Below are 18,302 nucleotides of genomic sequence, written 5' to 3'. Positions count from 1 at the left end.
TCAAAATGAATACGGTCCAGAGCCTGCTTTAAATCTAGGTATGGAAAGACTTTAAGCAAGTCTCGGCTATACTATTAGCCAACATAAAAGGAGAAGCAGCATCTGTGGCGATCCGCCAAAAATTGAAAGAAACAGATCTAGCAGAACAACCTTTTGAACTTGCCAGAATAATTGAAAAGCCCTATGAAGAATTAGGTAGAGATAGTTTGGGTGGGAAACCACTAAAACCACAACTAACTGAAAATCCTGAAAATAACTTTTTAAAGAATAATCTCATTACTCCAAGAAAGAAGTGGGAGGGTAATAAACAAACCACTCCCAGAGAAAAACCGTTTCAGTCCAGAGGAAGGTCTCCCCAACGGAGAAATAGATCCCCAGAACGGGGGGGGGGAGGTCTCCACAACGGGAGCCCTCTGAAAAAAGATACAACCTTAGAAATAGGGAGAATTTAAGAAAACGTGACAGATATAAAGATAATGATACACGTCCCTCTCGATCTTTTCAGACTTCCTCACAAAAAACGGAAAGAAGAGGACGGTCAGAACATAAAGAAGAGCGCGTCAAGTCCAAAGACAAGGAACCTGCTCATCAAAGTGAAAAATTACAATTTCCCAAAAAGAAGGTAGCCAGTATTAAAATAAAACATGCCGAGGATTCTGAGGACAAAACTCACGAATGGAGAATGGGCCCAGACAATGCTAGACAGCGCAGTAGAAGTGACCATAGCTCGCAAGATCCTGATGAATCTTCTGGAGATAGTGGACACGAATGAATACATTCAGGTGGAAACTGCAGACACCAGAGTTAGTGTACCCCATAAATTATATGAAATAACATTACGTATAGAAGGGGACAAAACAAGGAGAATAAGAGGTCTCTTTTGGGAGAATCTATCAAAAGGCTATGATATCCTGCTAGCAGAGAAACACTGGCCTCCAGAGTTTTTCAGGGAGTGCCCACATGGCGAAGAAATGATTATGCCTGCCTTCTCAAATCACATTCCAATTCATAAAAAATACACACATGCTAGAAGATGGGCAGTGGCCCAAGCCCCTGCATTATATAAAAATCATGTAGGATGGGATGAGGATTCTCCTTACCATAAAATTCAGTTAAAAAATCAACCTACTGCACAGAGGCAGTATCATGTTAAGCAAGAAGCTAAAAAACAAGTCGGGGAGATCTTAGATCAACTTGAATACCAGGGGTTGATTGAAACATGCACCTCACAAATGAACAACCCTTTGTTTCCTGTCTCCAAACCAGACGATTCATATAATCTAGTTTTGGACTACAGACACCTAAACTCTTGTTGCAAAACATTTGCAGTACAAAACTCACACAGTGCAGCGCTAATGAATAACATTGTGCGCAAAAAATATAAAACGACATTAGATATTTTAAATAGTTTCTTCTGTCAAAACATTGCACAAGAAAGCAGGTATTTGACCGCTTTCTCCAGTATGGGGGCTCAAAGGCAATTTTGTCTCCCCCAGGGATTCAAGAACAGCCCAGGATTATTTTCAGCCAGGGTAACAGAAATACTACAGATGTATGATGATGAAGCATTATCTTAAGTTGATGACCTCTATCTTACAGACGATGACCTGGAGATACACTTGAAAAGAGTGAACACCATAATACTTGGGTTCGCATCTGAAGGGTATAAATTCAACTTTAAAAAGTCACGAATTGCCCACCTCACTGTCCTATTTTTAGGATGCGAGTTATCAAGTGAAGGCAAAAGCCTAGCAGACATCTTCTTAGAGAAGTGTGCAGTACTCCAAGCTCCAAAAACGCTGAAAAACTTACAATCAATTCTAGGTTTACTGAATTTTGGAAGAACTTACATTCTAAACTACGCAGAGAGGGTTAAACCTCTCTACGAATTAATAAAAGTAATTGGACTCAGAAACACACAAAAATTTTACGATCAATACAACATGTTAACTAAAACAAAACTGCAAACACGCTCAAACGAACGCAACCTTGTAATCCGAGTCATCCCAGGAAGATGCGGATTTACTTACCTGACCTCTAATGAGGGAGAAACTGTACCAATAGCTTACAAATCACACTTGTACACACAAGCTGAAATGAAATTCAGTTCTACTGAGAAAGCTCTGACTGTGGTCCAAACTGCTGTAGCAAAAGAAAGAGCCCTCGCACAAGGTAAACGTATAATAATCGTTACACCAGTACCTGCCCTAGAGGCAGTAACAAAAGCCAGCATTCTGAAAGCTAAAGCCTTACATCCAAGACGGATACAATGGGTTAATTCTCTTGCTGCATCAGACGTAGTATATGAATTTGATCATAACTTAAAAATGGAAGAATTTCTCCAATATGAATGTCCTCTGCCGACTGAAATTTTGCCTCTCGAACATTACGGCTGTATAATATATACAGACGGTTCAGCACAACACGCAGTTGGGGGTAAACAAGCATATAGTGCTGCGTGCGCGATTGTTAAAGGTCATTGGCACGAAGGAAAATTTAGACCCCTGGTCACTAAAACCCAATCACTCGGAGACTGTACAGCTCAGCGAGCTGAACTACAGGCTTTTAAGATGGCACTTGAAAATACCGATCGCGAATTCCCCACACTAGTAGTGTGCGATTCGTATTATTGCGTCCAGTCTTACAATGAATACTTGCAGAACTGGGTTCAAAGCGGTTTCAAAGATGCAAAAGGTGGCACAATCAAGCACAAAATGCTTTCGGAACAAGTAGTTCTGTTACAGAAAGAACTTCAAAAGACTCACGTGATACATACACTGAGTCATCAACGTGATGGCGTTCACGTTGCAGGGAATTCATTGGCTGATGAGGCCGCAAAGGCAGCTGTGCAAACTGCTTCCGTAGCTGCCATTACCCGGTCAAAAACAAAAATAGACAGCGAAATAAGACAAGCTGTCAGTGCTTCAGTAAAAGACAGTGGTAAGACACTCCCGAAAGGCTTTCCAGTAAAGTACTGATACAAAACTGATGCGAATAATGTTCCTTTTGCTGTAATCCCTGGAGTGGGGGATAGGGCAATTCCAAACATGGAACACGGGTTAGGACTAATTTTAGCGGCACATGAAGGGCTCGCTTCTGCACATGCTGGTGTTTCCGCCACAGTATCGTTATTAAAACAGAGATATTGGTGGCCAGGCATAAGAAAACAGACTAGAAACTATGTTCTAGAATGTGAAATATGCCAAAGAATGAAAGTATCAACAGTGAAACGACCTGCACAGACGCCCCTTCTACTCTCAGATAAACCATTAGCATGTGTTTACCTGGACCACTGTGGTCCCTTACAAAGGGATGGGAACTATAAATATATCATGGTCGCAGTGTATTCCTGCACGAGATTCATTTGGATGTGGCCCCAGCGCTCGGCTGACGCCAGAACTGTTATAAAAGATTTGCGAGTCTTTATCGGCACATACACAATTGGCATGCTACATTCTGACCAGGGTCCTGCGTTTAGCTCTCGAGCTTACAAGGAGGCCATGGCCAGCTTGGGCATTGCATTGCGGTACTCTAGTCAATTCCATTCTGAGGGAAATGCGGTTGTGGAAAGAAACAACCGTGACATAAAGCAATCTATAACAGCGAGGGTATTCGGTTCGGGGACGGGTGGGTCAAACATCTAATAAGTGTCCAACATAGTCTTAATAATCTGCCAAGACATTCTCTGGGTGGAATCACTCCGTAGGAACTTTTGTTTGGTACTAGAATGATTATCGAAGATCTCGATAGTCAGACTTCAGTGGTGGAACAAAAAACCTTTGATATCTAAGATCGTTTGGCTGTTTTACAGGACTTAAAGGAAACAAGAAGAAGTCTAAGTAACACAAAGCTAAAGCCAACGGCCACTGAAGAAAAACCACCTGTCCCAGCAAGACCTGTCTGGATTCCAAAGATTGGGGATCTGGTCATAGAAAAGATCGCGGTGAAGAAGGAATTTGGGCCTTCTTACAGAAAAGCAGTACCTGTCTTGGCTATCAGCGGAACAAGATCAGTAGTACTACCGCCCCTGGCTGGTAAAAAGGAGAACAGAGTTGTATCAATCGACCTGGTAAAACCACAATCATGTGGCCAATAATAAGTAGTAGGCCCAGTGGACTCCCAAGAAGTAGCAGAAGACCAAACCTTGCTACAATTCAAGAGGTTCAAACTGAGAGACTAATCACATTTGGTAAACCTGCAGTGAATAAAAAAGGACTATGCAACAAAGCCATGGAACTTGTGCCTCTTGAAACCCAAATTGCAACAGTTCGTCAAGAAATACCAATCTACAATGATGTAGCCTCTGACTATACATATCCAAAGATTAATGGAAATCCGGAAGCTATTCCAACAATTGACAGAACTGCATCTGGCTACTTCATCAATTTCGATGACTTTTCTGAAGATAAAAAATGACCGTGAAGAAACGCCAGCAAATAAAACTTTCAAAGAAAAAATAACTGAACTCTTTCATCAACTTGGAGAAACATATCTGAATTCACCATGGATTGAATTGTGGATTGTGTTAGGTGTACTTTTCCTCCTACTCTGGCTCATTTTGGTTTTATGCTTGGGAAAATTCATTCATGGAAAATATAGTACAATGGACACAGCAAGTCAGAACATCACCTTGGTTCTAAAGCCTCACAGATCTTCTCACATTGAAAAAAGAGAACTATCGTCAGTAAACATCACAGCCATTCCTATACCTGGTGATGTATCACGGGACACTACTGATTACGACATCTATGGCTGGTTGAACTCTTGAAATATCCACATCAGTTCAAGGTTTCCTTAAGTGACTTTGTATCACCTAGTACTTTCTCTGATGATTGGGACTTTGAAAATATTAATAATATGATGTCAGATTTAGAAATGGCAGCAAAATTTACGAAAGATGATTAATTAGAAGGTTCGTCAAACTATGAAGAAATGCATTGCTTCAATCATTATGAGCATCACTATTTGCATAAATCTGCTAATTCTAGAAATGTTTTTGCTTATAATCAATGGGAACATTGTACAACTCCGCCAAAAGGCAGCTCGAAAACATTTTGAGAAATTCCCATACTTCTCAGGGTTTAATACAACTGATCCAGAAACGTTTTATTTTAAAATGATGAATAAGACAGGAATGAAAAACATGTTGACAAATACTAAATTGATATATTATACAAAATTTTATGAAAACATGTCTACATTTGGTTTTGAATTTTGGAAAACCAACATTGATACAAAAACTGTCTGGGGTACAAAAGATTGGCAAGTACAAGGTTTAGAATCATTATTCAGAGCCTGCATGATCCCAGAACAAATAATGTTCCTGAATGACACCATTCAACAAACAACCTGTCTTGGCTTAGCCAAGATAAAGGACTTAAACAAACAGTCTATACCAAAGCCCATACCTGATAGTAATAGCTCTACAGATGCGGAAAAAGACGTATCCCATATTTTACACCATAACAGAACTAATCCTGATTGGAAAAAATGGTTGATCTGGCTCACAGACACTAATAACTGTCAAGGTAGATTCCTGAACAACAAACAGGGGTTCAAACAAAACAGACCAGACCCAAGATATTCCCAGAGACAAAATCCAGGGATAATTACAACATACAGTGTAGGAAAACTATGCCTCGAATGGCTACAGAAATCCACACTACCTAAAATTAAGCAACACTTGACTTTACTTAAAGAAGGTGCTGACTTGCGAGATTTCTTATTGGCACCTCGCAAACAGCGTCAAAAACGTTTCATATACGGCGGTATATACGCTGCTTACAACCAAGCTTGGAAAATAACGCAAATTTAAACTGCGGAAAAAATATGAGAAATTGATCGTAATAATTTGGAAAAATCACTGTCTGTAGTGGACAATGGGTTAACGACTCTGTCCTCCAGACTGTATTCACTGGACAGCATTGTATCATCTGCTATTGATATAATAGAACAGGATATGCTAATGTTACAACATGGCCAGTCCCAATTACGTTCTATTGTACAGTTAGGCTGGTTGTTACAAAATCTCCGTTCAGGCTACGTGCCATGGCGTCTAATCAACACAACGTCATTATTTTCTATCTTTAACCTTACTGATCAACAACTCTCTTTGGCACAGAAAGGAGCAGACTATACGATGCTGAGCATTGAAAAACTAGAAAGATTGCCATTGACAGTCTCGGAAAGACCTGTCATTGAATGGATAATACATGGCACAATCACAATTCCAATAACGACATTTCAGTTTCAATATTGCCAAAAGCACATACCAGCAGGCCTGTATGAAAGGTTGGGTAAAGGTTACATCAAGTCAACATGGAATCTACCTTATACACATAGATGTTACAGTGGGAGGAAAAAGAGGTATTTCTTAGTGGTAACAACTGTAAAAATTCACTGAGCGGTACACTTCGGTGTCAAGGAATTAACTTACATGGAGCCTCCGAAGGTTAATCAAATAACCTTCCATGCCACCTGCACGGCACCCCTGCCACACAAATAGAACCTTTTTTCAGACAAATTTCCAACGGCAATTACGTTATAATAAGTGACCGCAGCTGTTGTGGCATGGTGCCAGGAAGGGCCTATCTCGTCAGTGTAACTTCCATGGTCACTTGCTGTATGCAAGTATTGTATCCAAACAGCAAACCAGACAAGGAGGCAACAATATGGCCTTCTCTGAATATCTCTTCTATTCGGATTGATACTTTAAGCAGAATGAAATCCATTCTTTTACAAACAACTGTGCCTTTAACCTCGTCTAGAGAAACGTATGATCTGCAAGTTGCAAGGACAGCAGCAGAGATACATGCATTATTATCAACAAATTGCCCCGTACATTTCGTAGAAATGTTAAGTCAAATCTTAAACATGTCTGATACCAGTGGCATTGCACATGTATTTAAGACAGTTTTTTCGGGACTGTTAGCACCCTTTGAAGCAGTCCTGAGCATCTTCCTGAATTTCGTGCACTCTGTGTTCGGCGGCCTTCCTCTCATCTTGGGACTCGTAGCAGGAATTCTATTTAACTAAAACTTTAGCTCACTTACTCCTTCCCATGTACTAGGCTTAGGTTAGGTACACCGGGGTAGGCGTATCTTAGAAGCACCAGTTGAGTATGTTTAGTTATGATTTTATCTATGTTTATATTTTATCTATTTTAAATACCGTGTGGCTTAGAAACCATACCATGCTTTTACAGTATTATTTCATAATACTCCTTTTACTGTACGCACGTTACTTTATGACAAGTATTGCAATTGTGGCAACTCACTTCTCTTGCATGAGAAAGAAGACTGTTCAATAAATAACCTCTTTTATTGAAAACGCCCGTCTCTCTGTTTCTCTGCGCTTCTGGTGAAACTAAGCATGCACGATTGATTGAGTAAAATAGTTATCTATTGTTTCTGCTACTCTGGAGATATACTCCTTATTCTGGAGGGAGCAAAGTTGTCATGTTAATGCGGATGTCAGAAACTAATCCCTTCTTGTCTATTCAGGAAAGCTAACACCTTGTTTACTCAAGAAAGTTTATAGTGACGTCTGAGCTAGCTGGCATTCATAATTAAGTCTAACATATTCAATAGAGACCTAGTCGACCTAAGTCCTATGTCTAAACTATCGTTTGTTATTCCAATGCGCAGAGCCTATTGGGAATATAGGAACTACACTACACCAGAGTGAGGCTTATGCCCCCCCCCCCCCTCCTCCCACTGGAGGCTGGCATAATATGGGGTGTACCTACCCGAAGGAAGGGACCCATTGGTCCCAAAACTTTACCGTCCTGAAACGCCCCTAAATTTAGTATTTAGGGCCAACCCTGAACCTTGCCTTCTCAGTCAAGAAGGACCGAAGAGCTGTGCTGAAGGAAAAAGAGGAGGACACCAACTGGCTTGGTGGCTTGGCCCCTGCCCCGAACTTAACCTGCTCCAGCAGAATCCCGGTGTGTCTTGCAGCCAGCAGCCCAGAACCTGCAGGACCTGCCCTCCCCAACCAGACTTTGTCTCACGGGAGCACCGGATTTGCTCATCAACAGACTCTGGCTCTTGCCAAGTCCACAATTCTGCAATTTTATGTACCCCATGGCCCGAGTTCGAGTGGCCCAACACCACGAGGAGGTCTCCCTGGCGATCCTGGGATCTGGAGATCCCTGACCTGCCTCACGTCTCTCGACGACGCCTGCAGCTCCTTTCTGGAGGATCCCCCTGACAGGAGCCGGTAAGGAAAACCAGTTTTCAAAAGACACCCCTGCACCCGACGCCCCACTGCTTTGGGAGGCCCAACCGACGATGTCCTGGCATCCCTCAACATCCCAACTTACCTCTCTAACCAGTGGTCGCCACCAGAAAATCTTCGTCCCCGAGCCTGCAATGTTTGTTGCAACCTGTAAATCCCCATTGAAAACAACTGGGCACCCGATGCCAAAACAGTACCCTGCACCTGGCCGCCCCTGTACCGCTCTGGGTGCACTTTAGAGGATACCTTGAACCCCCCTTTGCCTTGAGCTTAACGCCTGGAGCTTTGGTCCCACAACCTTGTGGCCTACCCGTGAGCAGCCACCAACCGTAGCCCCCCTATCCCACATTGGATAACATTGGTCCTCAGCACTCTGCACCTGTCCACCCTAGTGTCGCTGAGGGTGCTATTGGAGCACCCGTGACCCTGGGGCAACCCTTGTTCTAACCCCAGAAAACCAACTCCCAAAATGAATTACTTATCTGTAAACTGATAACTTAATTTCCTCTCATAGGATTGCATTGAATGCTTTTTGTGAAAAATATTTTGTGTGGAGTTGGAAAATTGTATGAAACCTTAAGAAACTGTATACTTAGAAAAACTGATTTATTCATCTTTTATCTAGGAAATGTCCCAGTGTGATATCTAGGCATATCAAAGAGTAGAAAAAGTAATCTGAACAGTAACTTTAAAAGTAATTTCAATATTAACTGAAAAGTAATTCCAACTGATTATCAACAAGTGACTTGCCTGTAACCAATCCAATTGCATTCAAGTGCATTCAAACTGTATTTAAATGCATTATTCTTTTGAAGTACTATGACACTTACCTGTACTAGGCCTGGCTTGGTTCTAGAAATAAAATACAACTAAATATTTGTATACTTAGCAAATTGGTCAGAGCTCAGTCTTTGAGTGTGTGAAATCACGTCTTGCCTGAGTGTGTACAATAAATGCTTAACACTACCTTCTGATAAAGCCTTACTGCTCGCCCACACTACCACAAATAGAGAGTAACTTGCTGTCTACTTTTACCTCTGCCTATCTTTGGGGATCCACTGGACTGTGTGCACAGTATACCTTACTTCGGTATAGTATATACAGAGCCAGCTTCCTACAGTGCATTCTCCATAAAATCTTAGGCAGCCCTCCAATCTCCCTGGATAAATGAACAAGGACTTTTATTGTCTCATGCTACCCAGTATCCAACATTTTCTATAAAAACATGGCCATTTCCTTTCTGTTGGAGTGTCCGCTTTCCCGCTCGTTCAGTCTGTTGCCATTCTTTTTCTTTGTATCCTTAAAAAAGGGTAATGCAAGATCTTCCTTGTAAGTCTTGATTCCGATGCCTTTTAAAGAAAATAGATTCCTTTTTCAAATGAAAATAAATGACTTTTAGCCAGTAGAGCTGCAGGCGGCAATATTTTGAGTGCGCCTTAATGTAGAGAGGGGGGGGGGGGAGGGGGATGATTCAGTGCATAGGACTTTAGGACATCAAAAAAGATTCCCCTGGAGGAAAGGACTAGGAATATTAGCAAGGACGTTTCTTCATTGACTGTTACCTATTGTCACATTTAAGTCAACAACTCTACATCTCCTATGTGACTGTTGGATGCTTGCCCTCATTGCCGTTAGCCAGGTCCCAAAAGAGTTTCTTTAATTTGCACTTTATCAGTGCTGCAACCCTGAAATAACAGTGTTAGATGATAGCAACCACGTAGAATACTGCTCACTAAGCTTCAACTGCCCTGGAGTTGCATTGCCTGAAGGCCATATAGTGGTGGATAAAACAAACTACTGACTGAGTCGTTGATGTGAAACTACAGCAGAATTCATTTTAATCTATTATATTACCAGTTCTCCGACATCTGGGGAAAATAAGCAAGCATGTGTATCTCTTAAAAGAGAAAATGATGAAGATATTTAACTTAATCTTTATGCGTATTAGTAATGACACCCTCCACTCCCCAATTTCCAAGTAGCTTAACAACAAGTTAAATACCCAGTTGCATTTAAAATCTGTGAAGTTGTGGTGGTTCACATTTGATTTTACTTTCTAGGGTCATGTGAAAGTTGTGCGTTACCTTGTGAAGGAAGTGAACCAGTTTCCCTCTGATTCAGAATGTATGAGGTACATAGCAACCATAACAGATAAGGTATGTACCCACACATTATGATTTATTTGAAAAGGTGTGCTTATACAATGTGTGCAAATTGTGTATCGATGCAGCAAAACCTGGGGTGCTATAAGCATGCAACAGTTTTTCAGAGCACAGTATGTAACTCTAGAATGTTGATTCTCTTCCAGGGGATACTCATCAAAGTCATAAGCACTGAATAGTCCCGCCCACGTGCGGGACCCCGGAGCAATAGCCAATAATATGCATATATCTACATATATATGTATATATAAATACATATAAATACGCATAAAATAACCATATATATATAGATAATATGCATATACATATACATATGCAGCCCAAAATAACCATACTAGGCTAAAAATAACTGCCATAATAGCCTGTAAAATCTTTACATTTGCTAAATAAAGACATATAAAACACATTATATGATAATTTAAAGAAGAAAACACTGCCTAGGTTTTCTTTGAAACACAAAACCTTTATTTTCAGAGGTAAAAACAGGCAGGATCATAGAGGCAGCTTTAGCCTAGATAGGCTGCATTGTTACAACAGAAAAATCTGGCGCCGTGCCTTTAAGACCTCTGTGAGCCTCCAGGCTCCCATCATGCACCACAGGTGACAGGTCAGTTCTTTTTTCCGGCTCCTTCTGTGAGGATCCTGGAGCAGTGAGCTCACCAGTTGGTGATATATTTTCACTTTCTTCTGGTTTTTCTCTAATTTTTTCGTCTTTACTCGACGTCTTAAGTCCTTATCTGACTAATCCAACAATTTTTTGCTATTTTTCCAGTCACAATGCCGGCCTTATTTGCTAAGTGTCCGGCCTGTGGTAAAAAAATGGCTAAGACAGACCCTCATTCGGTCTGTGTAGCTTGTCTACCATCCTCTCACAAGCCAGAACTTTGCTACCACTGCAGCAAGCTTTCAAGTAGAACTTTGAGAGAGAGAGAGAAGAGCAGGCTTCAGTCCCTGCATGACAGAGGAGAAACTGTGAGTGGAAGAGATATTCACTCCAGGAAGCCTTCTTCTCAGCACAAAGAGCGCAAGGACAAAGGGGAGAAGAGAAAACATCGGTCTCCTTCAACTTCGAGGGACAGATCTTCTTCCAAGGTACGTGTGTGCTCAAAATCAGCATCGAAATCACCGTCGCGGCATACGTCGACGTCGAAGCATCCCTCGCCGTCGAAGAAGAATTCGCCGTCGAAGCAAGGTGAAAAGCGACATGAGCGTAGGCGGTTCCGGTCTGGCTCGCCTATGACAGCAAGAGGACAGGACTCGACGTCGTCTCGTCGACGGTCGCCGTCGAGAGGCTCGAAACATCAGTCAAGGTCGCCGTCGAGAGGTGGCATGACGTCGACGTCGAACCGGGCAGTAGAGGTTTCGACGTCGAAGAGCCCCAGTCATGCGACGTCGAGGCACACGACGCCGAGAAAATCATCGCCGTCGAGGTGCCTGATGCCGCCGAAGAGGCATTCGTCGTCTAAGAGGTCGCCGCCGAGGAGGTCGCCGCCGAGAAGGTCGCCATCGAGGAAATCGCCGTCGAGGAAATCGCCGTTGGAAAAATCGGCGTCGAAGAGAATGTCATTGACGTCTCCTGCTGCAAAGAGGCCTAGAACGGTATCCAAAGACCGGTCTAAGGTTTCTGTGTCTTCTGGGAGGTCCTCATCCTCCCCTGGGATGCGGATTGTACAAATCTCTCCAGAGCCTTCAAGAGCGCCTTCACCTACAGGGGCTAATATCTCGCCACAATGGCAGGGGGAACTCAGAGACAGGAAGATAAGAAAAATTAACCTTCCAAGGTCTCGTTCCACGTCTCCAGTATCTGTAAGATCAAGGTCACCTCTGGTACGGGTGGTACACTCTGCAAGAAGACGTGAGCGTACTCCGCCGAGAAAGTCTCCATTGGAGAGGAGGCGAATTTCACCATCTCCTAAGTCTTCTCGTCATCACTCTTCTAGAAGACGCAATACTAGATCTTCGACAAGATCTACGAATTCAAAGAGGAACTACTCTCCAACGCTGTCATCAACTCCTCCGAGTAGGATTTCACCCATTGATGATGTGATTACTTTTAATGAGGTTCTCTGTCGTGGTGCAGCGAAACTTCATATCGAGATGCCTGTCTGTACTGCCAAGACAACGGTCATTTTCGAGACTTTACATCAGAAGTTATCCTCAAGACCTTCACTTCCTCTGGTTCCAGGTCTGTTGGAACCTGCGGAGCACAAATTCTTAACCCCGGCATCCTTGGGAGCGGTTCCTTCACGGATCGCGAAGAAATATAAAGCTCCGGACAATGATCCGTTATTTCTAAGGTCTGAGCCACAACCTGATTCAGTCATCGTCTCTGCGGCTCGTAAAAATCAGACGGGAGCGGCATCATCCTCTGTGCCTCCCGATAAAGACAGCAAAGCCATGGACTCAGTTGGAAAGAAAATGTGTGCCACTTCTGCTTCCTAAATGAAGGTTGCCAGCGCCTCCGCTTTACTGGGTCGCTATGATCGTTCTCTTTGGGATTCCGTGTCTCGCTTTGCAGAAAAACTTCCAAAAGAAGACAAGCATGATTTTCTGGAAATCCTTCATGAAGGTGGGCTAGTGGCTAACCAGGTGATTAGCGCAGCTGCAGATGCTTCCGACTTGTCTACACATGGCTATGCCCATGGACTCTGTGCAAGACGCTCAGCTTGGCTAAGGCTTACGGGTCTTAAACCTGAAGCTCAACACCGAATTCTGAATTTGCCGTTCAATGGTAAATCGCTCTTTGGGTCTCATGCCAAGATGTCAAGAATGAAGACGGAGCTCGATACTGTGAGAGCTGTTGGTCTTGAAAAGAGAAAGGACAGCTTTAAGAAAAAATACCGTCCTTATGATCAGAGACAGAACCAGCAGAGGGTTCAAACCCCTCAATGGTCGTCACAGCAGAATCAGGGAAGATCTCCGTTCTCCCAGCGTCGTCCTGGTAGAGGAAGAGGGGGCATTTCCAGACAGTCTGCACCTAGAAACAAGCAGCAGCAACAAAAACAGTGAGTGCTTGCTTCCCCTGAGCCCGTTACCCACTCCGGTGGGGGGGGAGTGTTCGTTTTTGCCTGGACGAGTGGAAAAACATCACAAACGACAAATGGGCACTGAATATTGTGCAAAATGGATATGCAATCAGATTCAAGTCTCCTCCACCTTCCATTCCTCCTCAAAAGTCTGTGTTCCATCGACTTCATCTTTTGAAGCAGGAGGTGTCTACGTTAATTTTAAAGAAAGCCATCAAGGAGGTCCTGAGGGCACAGCGTCGACAAGGCTTTTACTCACGATACTTTCTAGTTCCAAAGAAAGGTCCAAACAAGGAGTTCAGGCCCATACTAGATCTCAGGCGCCTCAATCAGTTCATTCGGCGAGAAAAGTTCAGAATGCTGGCGTTACATCAAATAATTCCACTTCTGCATCAAGGGGACTGGATGTGCTCCATAGATCTTCAAGATGCTTATTTTCACATCCCCATTGCCCCAAAGCATCGGAAATTTCTAAGGTTTTGCATACAAACCAGTCATTACCAGTACGCAGTCTTGCCCTTCGGGCTAAAGTCAGCTCCCCGCACCTTCTCAAAGTGCATGGCAGTCGTAGCAGCTTTCCTAAGGAAGAGACACATTTTTGTCTATCCCGATCTAGATGATTGGCTGCTAAAGAGTGCGTCCCCGAGTCTGCTTCAACAACATCTCACGTTCTGCATACATCAGCTGCGGAGGCTGGGCTTGCACGTGAACTTCAAAAAGTCTATCCTCAACCCCACACAGAGGATACACTATCTGGGCGCACTTCTAGATTCAAAGGACGCAAAAGCGTATCCTTCGGAGGAGAGACTATCCTCTATTCTCCTCAAGTGTCAAACCTTACTAAAGAATCCTCGACCAACGGCCAGACAGATCTCGTCTCTGCTAGGGTCCATGGCGTCGTGCATTTTCCTCGTTCCGAACGCCAGGCTGCACATGAGACCTCTGCAGCAGTCGCTGAAGGATCAGTGGTCCCAGTTTTCAAACCGTTGGGAAGACAAGCTGTCACTACCTCTGTCAGTACGGATCTCCATTCGATGGTGGATGCAGCGGAGCCATCTGATAGTGGGAGTGCCTTTTCAAGAGGACATGCCCAGACGATCGCTGGTGACAGATGCATCCCTGCAGGGATGGGGCGCCCATCTGGGGTCCCTTCAAGTTCAAGGAGTGTGGTCAGAGAAAGAAAGACTGTATCACATAAACATGTTGGAACTCAGAGCGGTCCATCTGGCTCTCAAGGCTTTCTTTCCAGCACTTACGTCATCCTCTCTGCTTGCTCAGACGGACAACACAACAACGATGTACTATCTGAACAAGCAGGGCGGAACGAGATCCAGACCTCTGTCGCTGGAAGCACAAGCAATCTGGAAGTGGCTTCTGGCTCGGGGTATGACAATTTCAGCTGTCCATCTGCCCGGTGTCCTCAACGTCCAAGCAGACGACCTAAGCAGACACTTCGCAGAAGCACACGACTGGGTCTTAAAAGACGAAGTGATAAGAGATGTCTTCCAGGCCTGGGGATCACCAGAAATCGATCTCTTCGTGGACGCCGACAACGCAAAATGCCGCGTCTTCGCGTCCAGGTACCCACAACGAGGGTCCAAGGGGAATGCTCTATGGATGGACTTGTCAGAGAAATTACTCTACGCATTTCCACCGATTCCACTCATTCCCTTGGTGATCAAGAAACTGTACAAGTCGAAGACAGACATGATTCTAGTGGCTCCGGATTGGCCTCGCCAATGGTGGTACCCGGATCTCCTGCATCTATCCAAAGTGCCGCACAGGAGGCTTCCTTGTTGGCCGGATCTGCTGACGAGAGAGAACGGCAGGGTGTTCCTTCCCAACCTGCCGTCCCTGAAGCTAGCAGTATGGTTCCCGAGTTCGTCCAGTATGGACATCTAGGCCTCTCGCAGGACTGTATGCACATTTTAAGAGAGGCAAGGAGAGCTTCTACAAGAAAGACGTATGCTTTCAAGTGGAAGCGTTTTTTCATGTGGTGTGCTGCTGAAGGACATGACCCGATTCGAGGTCAGGAACAGGTACTGTTACCATACTTACTTTCTTTGGCCAAAGCAGGTTTACAGTATTCCTCTATTAAGGTCCATCTGGCAGCAATAACAGTATATCGAAAGTCCCCTACCCAGGGGTCTTTCTTTCAAATGCCAGTTGTGAAGGATTTTCTCGAGGGTCTCAGGAAAGTGTATCCTCCCGTGAGGGCTCCGTCACCTCCTTGGTAACTTATTGTGGTTTTGGCTAAATTGATGGGTCCTCCATTCGAACGTATACATAAGGCTTCCCTTCAACATCTGTCGTGGAAGGTGTCCTTCCTTGTAGCGATCACTTCTGCGCGCATGGTGAGCGAGATTCAGGCTTTTTGTGCTACAGAACCCTATCTCGTTTTCCATGCGAATAGAGTGGTGCTTCGGACTCATCCAAGATTCCTTCCTAAGGTAGTCTCGGATTTTCACATCAACCAGTCAGTGACACTACCTAAATTTTTTGCTAATCCGAACTTCTTAGCTGAAAAAGCTCTGCACTCTTTGGATTTGAAAAGAGTTTTGAAGTTTTACCTTGATAAAAGTGAGTGTTCGAAAGACTGATCATCTGTTTGTGAACTACGGTCCTCTGAATATGGGCTTGCCTGCATCCAAGAGGTCCATTTCTAAATGGATTGTGTCATGCACTTTGTTATGTTATCAGTTGGCACGAAAACCGCTCCCGGGTAGACCGAGAGCGCACCCCACTAGGGGAAAGGCTGCTACTATAGCAATGCTTAAAAATTTTCCTGTTCATTATATTTGTAAGGCGGCTACATGGCGTTCGGTTCACACCTTTTCTCGCCATTACTGCCTTGATTCTGATGCTCTAGCGGATGCCCAAGTTGGTCAGGCATCCCTGAGGAATTTGTTTGGGTAATATCTATGAGTGTACCGTTTAGAGAGTCTGGTATTGGTCCGCAGGGTATGGGATGGGCTTGCTACTCTATTCAGTGCTTATGACTATTGATGAGTATCCCCTGGAAGAGAAGGATTAGTTACTTACCTGTAATCCTAGTTCTCTTCCAGGGGTATACTCCAAAGTCATAAGCACACCCACCCGCCTCCACGGAAGAATACCAGAACTGTCTCTTTTACATGTTACCCATGCAGTTATCACACTGTTATACGCCGTCCAAAAGAACTGACCTAACTGTCACCTGTGGTGCATGATGGGAGCCTGGAGGCTCACAGAGGGCTTAAAGGCACGGCGCCAGATTTTTCTGTTACAATGCAGCCTATCTAGGCTAAAGCTGCCTCTATGATCCTGCCTGTTTTTACCTTTGAAAATAAAGGTTTTGTGTTTCAAAGAAAACCTAGGCAGTGTTTTCTTCTTTACATTATCATATAATGTGTTTTATATGTCTTTATTTAGCAAATGTAAAGATTTTACAGGCTATTATGGCAGTTTTTTTTAGCCTAGTATGGTTATTTTGGGCTGCATATGTATATGCATATTATCTATATATATATATATATATATATGGTTATTTTATGCGTATTTATATATATATATGTAGATATATATATATATATGTAGATATATGCATATTATTGGCTATTGCTCCGGGGTCCCGCACGTGGGCGGGACTATTCAGTGCTTATGACTTTGATGAGTATACCCCTGGAAGAGAACTAGGATTACAGGTAAGTAACTAATCCATATAGTAATCGAACATTGTGTTGGACACACGAAGGACCGCTTTTTGTTAGATCATCCCGATCCCCCCCCCCCCACCCCTCCACCCCCCCAAGTAACATGTACAATTGTCTAATAACTAATTGGTTCCTTTAACTTATCTATGGTCTAAGAGGTACCCAGGACTAGTAAGTTAACTGTCACCAGTGGACTGCTGATTTAATGATGTCACCACTAGAGTGACAAGATGTAAACATGAATTTGGGCCTGCCTCTGCTGCCTAGTCGGGAAGCTCTAACCCTGCCAGCTCGACATGTGAAGATAAACCCTTTTGCTAGGTTAAAACCTTCCGTTAATAAGCCACCCCTAGGGAACGCCTTGGTAGCCCATCAGACAGGGTGCTTAATATTAAAAACTGCATGTTCAACATGCCTTGACAGTGAAAACGCAAACTTGCCATTTTCACTGTAGCAAGGTCTGTGGTCATGTGCCCTTACAGCCCTTACATTTAGGTTTCACTAGTACCACTCTGTTAACTTCCATTTGGGACCACCAAACATATCGCCCCAAGTAGGCAAATTATTTGTTACATTAAACCCCATGCATTGCTGAGATTGGATTTAAGGTAATTGTTAATATGAATCTGTGTTTAGTCACAACTATTTGTTGCCCAAACCTTTGGTAGCCTTTCCTGTCTGTCTGTAGCAGTTGTCACCAGAGACTTCTGCCCCACTGCTAGGAAGTGTGCAGCGCTTCCAGGAACAGGGAACAAAGAATTGTTGAAGGGATGTGGTGTGACCTCCAGCGGGATCACTACTGGGCAGTGGCCGCAGAAGGCGCAGCTTCAAAGAAGCTACTTCCTCAGTGAAGCAAATAGTGATAACACTTTTCTCTATCTGTTCCTTTGTGTAGGTAGGCAGGCTGGCATCTCCTCCAGAGATGGAAAGCCTATTGTAGAATCAGTTTTCCTGAAGGTGTGGTTTATCCTGGGTTTCACCCCAGGAATGTGCCCATTGCTCCTAACAGGAAGAAGGCTTGCACTATCTTGGATTCAGTAGAGAGAGGGATCCTTGGATTGTATGCTTGCCAAATCCCCAGGAAGTGATGTGAAGCTTAGCCTCGTGGGAACTATTGCCCCATTGGATAGTAAGCCCCTGTTCCCCTCCCCCACCACCCCTCCAACAAATGAGATGGCATAAAT

General features: G+C 43.7%; 1 protein-coding gene across 14 annotated transcripts in view; it reads left to right on the top strand.

Annotated features, from left to right (window-relative positions):
• The window catches only part of ANKRD17 (ankyrin repeat domain 17), a 1,381,421-nt gene that overhangs the window by 845,410 nt on the left and 517,709 nt on the right, over positions 1-18,302 (top strand). For all 14 annotated transcript variants that reach the window (XM_078676026.1, XM_078676025.1, XM_078676019.1 and 11 more), the window contains one exon: positions 10,299-10,394. In XM_078676026.1, the coding sequence (XP_078532152.1) occupies positions 10,299-10,394 (96 nt within the window). The remainder of the gene's footprint in view (positions 1-10,298; positions 10,395-18,302) is intronic.

The sequence above is a fragment of the Lissotriton helveticus genome, chromosome 2_1 (genome assembly GCF_964261635.1).
Source record: "Lissotriton helveticus chromosome 2_1, aLisHel1.1, whole genome shotgun sequence".
Lineage (NCBI taxonomy): Eukaryota > Metazoa > Chordata > Amphibia > Caudata > Salamandridae > Lissotriton > Lissotriton helveticus.
Note: the sequence above shows the minus strand (reverse complement) of the source record. Positions and strands in the feature narration are given on the sequence as shown.